This window comes from Budorcas taxicolor, chromosome 6 (genome assembly GCF_023091745.1).
Source record: "Budorcas taxicolor isolate Tak-1 chromosome 6, Takin1.1, whole genome shotgun sequence".
NCBI lineage: Eukaryota > Metazoa > Chordata > Mammalia > Artiodactyla > Bovidae > Budorcas > Budorcas taxicolor.
This window is the reverse complement of record NC_068915.1, coordinates 5,944,050-5,955,256: the sequence shown is the minus strand read 5'-3', so window position 1 is coordinate 5,955,256 and position 11,207 is coordinate 5,944,050. Positions and strand designations below refer to the sequence as shown.

At 43.7% G+C, this 11,207-nt stretch overlaps 1 protein-coding gene across 1 annotated transcript; it reads right to left on the bottom strand.

Moving 5' to 3' along the window:
• Positions 1-1,157: 1,157 nt before the first annotated feature.
• LOC128049994 (rho GTPase-activating protein 20-like) lies at positions 1,158-11,093 on the bottom strand. The gene is made up of 6 exons (XM_052642298.1): positions 11,022-11,093; positions 9,081-9,242; positions 5,564-5,673; positions 4,864-5,050; positions 3,099-3,225; positions 1,158-1,207 (listed from the first exon to the last, which is right to left on the bottom strand). The coding sequence occupies exons 1-6, from the start codon at positions 11,091-11,093 to the stop codon at positions 1,158-1,160; spliced, it is 708 nt and encodes a 235-aa protein (XP_052498258.1).
• Positions 11,094-11,207: the final 114 nt, after the last annotated feature.

The following is an 11,207-nucleotide window of genomic DNA, read 5'->3' as shown; positions in this document are numbered from 1 at the left end:
TTGGGCACCCAGAAAGGCAGCCCACTGTCTTCAAAAGGAGGTAAGAAAAAATATAAAAGATAAAAAGAGAGACAAAAGAGGTAGAGATGGAGATCTGTCCTGGCAAGGGAGTCTTAAAAGAGGAGAAGTTCCAAACACCAGGAAACACTCTCACTGGTAGGTCAGTGGGGAGTTTTGGAATCTCAGAGGGCAACATAACGGGGAGGAACACTAAATAAATAAATAAAACCCACCAATTACGTGCCTAACAGCAACTTCCAGCAGAGAAGTAGTCCAGACACTCACATTTGCCACGAGCAAGGGCGGGGGGGGGGGGTGGGGGGGGGGGCTGAACATGGAGGTATGGGCTGCATTGTAGGCACCTGGGCTGAATGCCCTGAGGGCAATCTGACCCAAACTGTGGGACAGCCAGACAGAAAGTAAAAAGAGAGAGAGAGAACTATCCTGGGAAAAGCCCTATCCTGTGGCACTTCCTGGCCCACTCAGAGAACCAAGGACTGCGCAGAGGAGAGCTAGCTGGCTGTGCACTGGCTGGAGACAGGGAGGCAGGCGGGGGCAGCCAGAGCCAGAAAGGGGCAATCTCAGCCCCAGAGGGGCATCCTCTGCAAAACTGCAAGCAGGCTCCCATTTGCCTACCAAGACTTCTTGGGATTCTGGGTGGTTGACATCCTCAGGGAGGGTCGCAGCCAGGGATCAGCTCCCCAGAAGAGACACATGGCATACCTGAGACGGGCACACCTGCTGCCACCCAGGAAACCGAGCGGCTGGGATGGAGGAGGTGAAAAGACGCACCACACCTGGGGGTCACTGTGCTCGCCAAGCACCTGGTCGCCTGAGCTGCTCGGACCGGGGAAGGGCACAAGAGGCAGGTCCAACCGAGTCTGAGCCTTTGTGGAGTACCTGAGAAACAACCTGAACCTGAGTGGCTTAGACCTGGGAAGTGCACCCAACCCAGGGCCCACCTCAGACAGTTCCAGGCAGAGCAACCTGGAGCCTGAGCAGTGTAGACTGGGGAAGCACACACACCGTGAGCGGGGGCAAACCCAGTGCGGCCGGGACCTTGTGAGCATACGCCAGTGATATTTCTTTGCAGTGTTCCAACCTGCCCACAGCACGACTGAATCAGTTAGCCTAAATGAGTGACCACCTTTGATCCCCTATGTCAGGGCGGAAATAAGACACTGAAGAGCCCAGCAAACAGAAGAAGCTAAAAGAAACAGAGGGAATCGCTCTGGAAATGACAGGTGCAACAGATTCAAACCTTGTAGTTAGCACTGACTACATTGGAAGGGGCCTATAGATCTTGAGAAGTATAAGCTGGATCAAGGAACTATCTGAAACTGAACTAACCCCACACTGCCCACAACAGCTGCAGAAAAATTCCTAGATATATTTTTAATATTATCATTTAAAAATTTTCTTTAAATTTTTAAGTCCTCTATTACTCCTTTAATTTTCATTTTTATAACCTACTATTACCTTGCAAAAAAAAAGGCCCTATTTGTAAAGCAAAGGTCATACATATATTTTAACATTTATTGTGATTTTTTTTTAAAGATTGTAGTTTGGGGAGTATCACCTTTACTCTAGACTTTTAATCTGTGCTTTTCGGTATTTGTTATCAATTTTGTACCTTTAGGAACCCAATCTTCTCTACCCATTTTTAGCTGGGAGTGTGATTACTGCCTTGATAGCTCTCTCCCCCTTTTCACTCGCCTTTTTCTCCACCAGGTCACCACCTCACCCTTCTCTTTCCTACCCAACTCTGTGAATCTCTTGTGTGTTCCGGGCTGTGGAGAACACTTAGGGATCTGATTACTGGCTGGATCTGTCTCTCTCCTTTTGAATCCCGGTTTTCTCCTCCCGGTCACCTCCGTCTCCTTCCTCCTTCTTCTCTTCTCTGTGTAACTCCATGAACCTCTCTGAGGGGTCCAGACTGTGGAGAGCACACAGGGAATTGACTACTGGCTAGCTTGCTCTCTCCCCTCTTGAGTCCCCCTCTTCTTCTCCTGGTCAACTCTATCTCCCTCCTCCCTCTTCTCTTTTCCGTCTACTCTGTGAACCTCTCTGGGTGTCCCTCACTGTGGAGAAGCTTTTCATCATTAACCTAGATGTTTTATCATCGGTGTTGTACAGATAGAGAAGTCTCGAGGCTACTGTAAGAATAAGACTGAAAACCAGAGGCAGGAGGCTTAAGTCCAAACCCTGAGAACACCAGAGAACTCCTGACTCCAGGGAACATTAATGGATAAGAGCTCATCCAAAGCCTCCGTACCTACACTGAAACCAAGCACCACCCAAGAGCCAACAAGTTCCAGAGCAAGACATACCACACAAATTCTCCAGCAATGCAGGAACATAGCCCTGAGCATCAATATACAGGCTGCCCTAAGTCACACCAAACCCACAGTCATCTCAAAACTCACTACTGGACACTTCATTGCACTCCAGAGAGAAATCCAGCCCCACCCACCAGAACATGGATGCAAGCTTCCCTAACCAGGAAACCTTGAGAAGCCACCTGCAAAACCCCAGCCACAGTGAGGAACCTCCACAATAAAGAGGAACCACAAGCTGCCAGAATACAGAAAGGCCACCCCAAACACAACAATCTCACTGTAGCTGAAGCTGAAACTCCACTGTTTTGGCCACCTGATGTGAAGAACTGACTCTTTGGAAAAGACTCTGATGCTGGGAAAGATTGAAGGCAGGAGGAGAAGGGGATGAGAGAGGATGAGATGGTTGGATGGCATCACCGATTCGATGGACATGAGTTTGAGTAAGCTCCGGGAGTTGGTGATGCACAGGGAAGTGTGGCACGCTGCAGTCCTCGACCCCAAGGACTCGGGGTCACTGTAGTGACACGACTGAGGAACTGCACTCAACTGAACCGTGATGTCTCCTAAAGCTGTACTAGTTGCTTCTTGAAATCAGAACAGTCTTATCCTTTCTTTGATCTCACAAGTGGGAAACTTCCCATGTGTGGGGGCAGATGGAAATTACTGCCCTTAGAATGTGATTTGGGCTCTAGGATCTCCCATGGAGCCCTGGCAGCCTTGCTGTCTTTTGCATCAAAGCCAGTTACATTATTCACCTACCTGAAATCTCACTGTTATCAGTGATATCACTGTTATCACAACTCACTGAGTTCTCTCCAAAGAGAGAAGTGATGTCTTCTCCAAATATCTTGAGACAGTTTTCAATGAGGAATTGTATCAAAGAAACCTGTAACACAAAGGGGCAAAAAAAATGGTGTAGTACTGTACATATGGTGTAATAGTAAATCACACTTCATACATGAATCTGGGCTCTAACACAAAATGCAAAAGAGGTCTGAAAAAAATTCAGACTTGATTAAATATATGTATATATGGATGTATATATATATAATATATATATCAGTTTTTTCTAAGAAATAACTAATACTTTCAAGAGTACTTTGGGCACACATTTTAAAATTCTTTTAGTCATTGGGCTAAAGTTATAATATGTGGGCTGGTTTAATAGCTAAAATTTTGTAATCATGGTTACATGCTTAAAACTAGGATGATTGTAAGTAGCCCACATATGATGTTTGGGACTAAAATGTATATTATTAATTTTTAATTAGTTTTATTAAAATTTTTGTTTTACTGATAATTTATACATAACATCTTATTAAAACTTATAAAGTATCAAATACAACACAAATTGTGAAATTACTTCAGTGAAGAAATATCTGAAACTTGGGTAGCACAGGTTTCTGTCTGGGGTTGGGAGCTGGATGGGGGTTGTGAAGGAAGAAACCATCTGGAGAGAAAACATGTCTGTCTGTCTATCTACATTGCCTTGCCTCACACTTGCTGTCTAGGGGAGCTTAGAGAAGAGCTTGATCTTATTAGGTATTTATGGCTCTGTTAGGATATTCTGAAATATTTATCTAGCTTACTCATCCTCTGGCAGAGACACAATGCTGCTGTTGCTGCTGCTGAGTCGCTTCAGTCGTGTCCGAATCTGTGCGACCCCACAGACGGCAGCCTACTAGGCTGCCCCGTATCTGGGATTCTCCAGGCAAGAACACTGGAGTGGGTTGCCATTTCCTTCTCCAATGCATGCAAGTGAAAAGCGAAAGTGAAGTCGCTCAGTCGTGCCCGACTCTTAGCGACCCCATGGACTGCAGCCTACCTGGCTCCTCCATCCATGGGATTTTGCAGGCAAGAATACTGGAGTGGGGTGCCATTTCCTTCTCCAATGCATGAAAGTGAAAAGTGAAAGTGAAGTCGCTCAGTCGTGCCCGACTCTTAGCGACCCCATGGACTGCAGCCTACCTGGCTCCTCCATCCATGGGATTTTGCAGGCAAGAATACTGGAGTGGGGTGCCATTGCCTTCTCTGGGAGGCACAATAGAAGCGAAGTATTTTCCTGAATGAGCCACAACTGGCAGAGTGCGGCCAGCGTGTGTGGAGCCTCGGGTGCTCGTATGGCCCAGGCCACCTAAGATGTGCCGACAGGGACCAGATGTATTGGGTCTGTCATCGTTGTGTAATGATGAACTCACAGTTTGGAGGCTCTTACACCCTCAGTGATGAGGCTGAGAGTTGAACCTTGGCTCTCCGGTTCCAAAGCCAGGTTCTTTTCTATCATATCGTCCTACTCTTACCTCTCTGTTGTTTAATCCCTTGGATGGCAAAGGAGAAGTGACTCAGCTGTTCTCAGTTAAAATACACCTTCCCATGCCCAACCAGAGTAGGACGCTGCCACTCCAAGGCAGTGTAATTAAAATGTGCACTTTAAAACACGGGTTCACCAGCGTTAATACCACAGACTTCAGGTTCAAAATGGGGCGTCTGCCCCACAAGGCATAAAAATGAGAGATCTTGTTACCTTTTTGGTGAAGTTTTTAAATGCTGAGATGCCAGAATTAGGCAGACAAAGAATGCTTGGGGCGAGACACACGGATAAATTATAAGCTGTCATCTGATTGGATGAGGAATGTTTCTCAATGTTGTGTAACACTCCAAAAAGGTATCTCAAAAACACTACATTGGCTCTCGGTAGCTGGTCTACAAGCCTAATGACAGAAAAAGCACTTATGAATAAAGCGAGTCATTTTGCTTAGTAAGTGGAAATACAGAGAACACAGTACTTCTTTTCCTACCATGTACACAGTCCATTCTCACAGTGCCAGGCATGAATGCATACAAAAATGTTTCACTGATTTTAATTCCTGAACCAGATAAGCCCTACTCTGGTTAGTTATGTGTTTGTATTTAAGATCATACCCCTGGTGGATTGGTTCTTTATCACCTCTTTCTATGCCAGTGGATTTCATATCCAACAGTTTCATGTATTCAGAAGGTGTAAAATGGACAAGCATTCCATGTTAATAAGATTAGGAGAAAAACACAGTGTCACCAATAAGGCATGCATCTCCTTTCAAACTGGCTTCCAGGGGTATGATCAAGTGAAAGCACTTGATACTGCTCATTATTTCAGAGGACACAGCTGTAAACTATAAGCTAATATTTTCCTAAGAGTATGTTGGTTGTGTTTTCTCGGAGTTGTGTAATTATTACATCATTACCTCTGGGTCGCAGTTATTTTCTCCTCCTCATTCTCTTGATCAATAACAATAAGCCATTTATCGTAGAGACCACCTGAAAAGATGCTTCCTTGGATATTTCGAAGAAAATCCTTATGTAGATCAAAAAATATATATTATTCTTATGGTAAATTCAATGGAGAAATTGCAAAGAAAATATTTAGTTGAAAAATTCAATTCAGTCCGCAATTCCTTCACAGCCACGCAGACTGATTCACACAGAGCTTGGCTGTGATTCTCCACAGATTTGCACACTCCGAAGTACTGGTTGGATTTTCCCCAACTAAAATTAGAACCCTAAAAGTAGAGTCTAGGCTGTAGTGAGAATGAGGCTAAAGCTCCTTCTATCACCTGGAGCTTACTCTTTGTGTACATGTTAACACATTAGTACAAACTGGCAAGGTCTGGTGATAACTCACCCGAAATCCTATTCGTTTCTTGATAAGAAATGCACATACCCATTTTGTTTGTTTACTTCAGACACAGTGCTTGCTCTGAATTCAAGAAAGAGAAGTTCTGAAATAAAACAAAACTATACCCCTACATGCTCTTATACACATATTAAGAGAAAACCGGAGGTATGTGTGCTCTTTGGGAAAAAGCTAGTATCGAAATAGCTTCGATCTTTTTCTTTTGTTAAAAAAAAACCATATAAAAGTTCAGTTCTACAGACTTTTAAGCAGCAGGTGTTAGAAATAAACCAAAAGCCCCAATGGGTAAACTACACGTTACCCTTACAACTCTTTGAATGGAATATATCCTCCCCAAAGAGGAAACTGAAAATTTACATACATGGCAACTTCACACCTGTGGGATAGAATATGCAAATGTAAGCTTCCTAAGTGGAGGCCTGGAAAGTTTATCCTGATGACCAAGTCTTAATATGACAGAATGGGGCCTATTAAAATGGATGAAGTTGTAAACTGTTGTGCAAGCCTGAGGGGAAATGATTGCATTGCCTTGCCAGTTTCAAAGGCACAACTTGCTTCCACTGGTCTTAATATACAGCCTGACTTCTCTGAAGAGTATCTGCTTCAGGTAGTGTTTCTACGGCAACCGTCATGATTATAATCCTGTCAGCGTTCACTTGTTTCAGTACTTTTGAGCTGCTGTTTGTGTCCGGCACTCTTTTGAGTACTGAGGATAGACTATGAAGATAACGTACAGAGTCTCAGTCCTCTCATACTTTTTCTTGTGATTGGTATACAGTACCCAATCATGGTCATTAGGTTTTCACTATGCTTCTTATGGAGTGTCCGCAGTATATTGGGAGGGAGGAAGCACTCCATTTCAGTTCAGCCGTTCAGTCCTGTCCTACTCTTTGCGACCCCATGGACTGCACACCAGGCTTTCCTGTCCATCACCAACACCTGGGTCTTGTTCAGATTCATGTCCATCGAGTTGGTGATGCCATTCAACCATCTCATCTGGCTTTGGCTTCTGGGAGTCTGGGGGTGTGCATCAGGCCCTTTGTGGTTAAGCCAGGACATGACTCATACGGAATGTGCCGTGGCTATTTGCCATTGGCCCTCTGTTTACAGACAGTTTAATGGAAAACTCAATGTGGTTCTGACGATGTATTCACTTCTGATTTAGACCACCTCTGTGGTTGCTTGGACATATGGTATTATCAAGGCCAAAGGTGCAAAGTTTGATTCCCCACCAAGATCAATCAACTTGAGGAAGAGAAAACTCTGGGATTGTCTAAGACCTGTGCGCTTATAGCATGGAAACAGGCAAGAGCCTAGTAACACCTGCCCACAAATCAAATCAGTTCCAAGTGTGCAGCTTATAGAGGGTAGCACTCTACTTGCTATTTGCATCCCTAGTGTGTATTATGATGGTGCAAGTGTACTAGGGCTCACCTCTAAGTCATATCTCACTGTTGCTATTATCATGCAATCGAACATTAACAGGGGACAAGGAAACACACATGTTATTTAGTTTCTAAGATAATTTTAATAACCTGTCTATAGTTATTATGACATCAATATATATATATTTTTTTGCCCAGCTTTTCCTTCTTTTATTTAATTACCATACAGGAATAATATTTTCCAGTTTAGATACATAGCATTTTAAATGAAATTATTTTAATTTTTTTTAGTTTTCTGTTTTTTTTTTTAATTTTTATTTTTACTTTATTTTACTTTACAATACTGTATTGGTTTGCCATACATTGACATGAATCCACCACGGGTCACTATATTTTTGTTCATATCTGCTAACAAGTTCCAAGATGGATTGATTAATTTTTTTTTTCCTTTCTATTATACTCCTGGTAGAAATTTAACTACACGCCTGTCATTTAGCTGTATCATTTCAAACTCAGTCTCTCTGTTGCATAAATCTATTGAGTTTTTCCAAATTCCAAACTGATTTTGACTGTTGGACTCACTCTAAAAATGAGCTTTATAAGATGAGGCATGTAGTAACACTGGTTACCATGTAACTGTAACCTTGGGTGATGGGTTAAACGTACAGATATTAATAAAGGTTGTTAAAGATGGGAAGGGAGAAAAAAGGAGGAAAAAGGAGGAACAAATGGTGGAGTCATCCCTACACTAATTTTAAAGTAAAAGGCATTGAGAGACAGGGGAAGGAAGGATGATGAAGTGATCAGAGATTTTGGTGGCCTCACTAAGCATTTTTTAATTCATTGTAAGACAAATGGGGCTAGTGGTAAAGAACCTGCCTGCCAATGCAGGAGATGCAAGAAAGGCAGGTTCGATCCCTGGCAGGAAGATCCCCTGGAGTCGAGCATGGCAACCCACTCTAGTATTCTTGCCTGGAGGGTTGCATGGACAGAGGAGTCTGCTGGGCAACAGTTAAAGGGATTACAGAGAATCGGAGGCGACTAGCCGACTAACACACACACACACACTCACGAGTTTACCATAGTGAGTAAACATCTGTCTTGCATCCATGCTAAGTTTCCACAGCCGTGTCCAGTTCTGGGCACCCTCATAAACTATAACCTGCCAGACTCCTCTGTCCATACGACTGGAGTCGTATGCCAGTCCCTGTTCCAGGGGATCCTTCCAACCCAGGGATCGAACCCAGGTTTCATGCATTGCAGGCAGATTCTTTACTGTCTGAGCCACCTGGGAAGTTACTTCTGTTAACTGTTTCCAAAAGCTTAAGATGAATTTTATTTTGGAAATGTTGCCTTCATTAGGAAGGTGTTGAGGCAGTCATCCAAAGCAGGAAGCTTGTTTTGGTAAACGCTCAATGTGTAAGTGGGTATTTTGAAATTTATTATTCTTCTTCTGCATGGAGTGTTCAGGACCGAGATGTGCAATGAAAAAGGAAAATATCTAATGTATGGGGCTCATAACATCTGAGGTACCTTCCTTCAATTTTGACTTTGTGAAGTGTTTTCCACGTTTCAGATGCTTCCTCTCTTATGCCTATTATGTTTCTTGGGCAACATAGTGAAGGACCAGTCATACAGCTTTAGACTGACTCTGTGTGTGGACGATGCTCAAACTTTCCTTACCTTTAAGACCGATGATACTACAAGAATGGATTCATCATCCAAGTTCACTTTGTGTCCAGCGTTTAGTTTCTTCGTTAGGGCTCTGCATGATTTTATACTGGCTGGTTTTCTGAAGATGCCTTCTGTGAACGGCCCTTTTTGATTGATAAAGGAAAGCATCTCCTATAGGGAAGGAAAGAAAAGAAAACTGTGGGACATTTCCTATCTAGAAGCCCAGAGCACAAGCTTGCTCCTATTTTGACAGAGCTGCGGTTATGAGGAAACAGTTCTAGAACAGCACCGAAACTAATTTGAAATTTTTTCTTCAGTGTCTGTAAATATATTTTCTACCCGACAATCGATTTGAGTCATACACTGAAACATTTTAAACACTTGTGTAGTCAGATTTTCTGTTTCAGCGAATTTACTGTATTAACTGTCTCTGCTTTGAGGCCTTTGTAGATTCACCCTCTCCTCCTTCACTGCTGCCTTCTCATTATTCCCTATTATAGATGCTCTTCCCTGAGTGTGGAAATCTTTTTGCCATATTCATGCTCCATTTGTTTAATCCCCTTCCAGGGAGTGTCCACCCCATTCATTCCTGTTTCCTGTATTCCCTCCCCTCAAACTCAGGCTCGATAGGCCTCTCCTTCTCTGATCTCATTCCTTTCTCATCAGCCTTTCTAGATCCTTTTCCTGTATGTTCATGTCCTCTGCTGTCTGCAAAGTTAGAGAGATAACAGATATTGGAGCCAGGTGTTTCAAGGATTGTGGAATCTGTTATGCTCCTCATCTACTGTGTGACTTTGGGCATAGCACATTCTTGGGTGAGGCTCTTTTGTTTTTCATTTATGAAGTGGGGGTGGTGAGAGTCATGGCAACCGCCTAAATTTTCTGTGAAAGTGCAAGGTCTGGGGTAGTAGCTAGCACATAACTGGTATGATAAATTTCTCCATATATACCATAAAATTCCCTGCATCTAGTGTAGTGCTTGAAGAGAGGGTTGACGGTGAACAAGAGTTAATGCTTACACTTCAATACACTAACTTGATATAGCACAGTCCAAACTCTGTGACTCTCTTTTGACACATTCTGGCAGGATCAAAGGATTCATCTTTGCCAGAGGATGCGTACTTTATGCTTAAACACTTGAGTTACATATCAAATCCGTGTGAGACATTTTGAGTCATACGGCGAGCAGACTCTGCTGAAGGAGACTGGAGACTAGTGTGGACTTCAAGGGAGGAGACCAGGAGACAGTGTGAGGATGAGGTGGACTCTCAGAGCTTCTTACACACAGAGTCTGAAGGAAAGTTACAGGGCTCAGAACAGCCTGGAGCGAAAACTCCCCTCCAGGTCCTCCCCACCATTCTATGCAAAACCAAGAGCTCTCTCACCCAGAGAAAAAAATGGACATTGGGTTGATTACGCCCGGCTCCCAGCCGGTCCCAGCCTCTGGCCGATCTCCAAAATTCCTTGCCCCAGCTATTTAGGAGATAACTACTCTGAACAACCTTGCAGAAGAACGGGCGCCCTTAAGACAGTAGCTTTCCACATCCATGCCTATATAGACTTCCTCTTCTTGGGTAAGGGCAGCAGCTCCCTAATCTGACTGCTGCCCCGTCTCGCCTCATTAAAGGTGATCTGTAAAGTGCCAGGTCTCATTCTTTTTCTCAGCCTCGCCTTCTCTAACTGCCTTACCTCACAGAGTCCATGTTAACTGGTCTGAGCTGGTATAGACGGGTCTTTGTTGAAATCGGTGGAATGGATGAGAGTAACTTTTCATTTGGATTTGCCTTCTGACTCTGCAGTAGCTAAATCAGATCTTTTTCTTTGAAGTAACTTTGTGAAATTTATCGGACAAAGCCAGAGTTCTTCATGTGGAGTAGATTGGGAAGAGAACACTTGATCTCTGAGAACTCCCCTCCTCAGGAAGGTTACAGAAACCAAAAGAAGACCTACCAGAATTGGGGTGGGCAGGGTGTCATTATCACATACATCCTCAAGAGGAGCTCCAAAGAGCTGTTTTTGCATTCTGGGTGGTAGAGGTGGGTGTTGGTTGTCCTCCCGAGTCCTGGAGCGACACCCAAAGGCCCAGTTTTTGACAGAAGTCTTACTAACTGTCTTCTTGTCTGAATCAAATGTAGA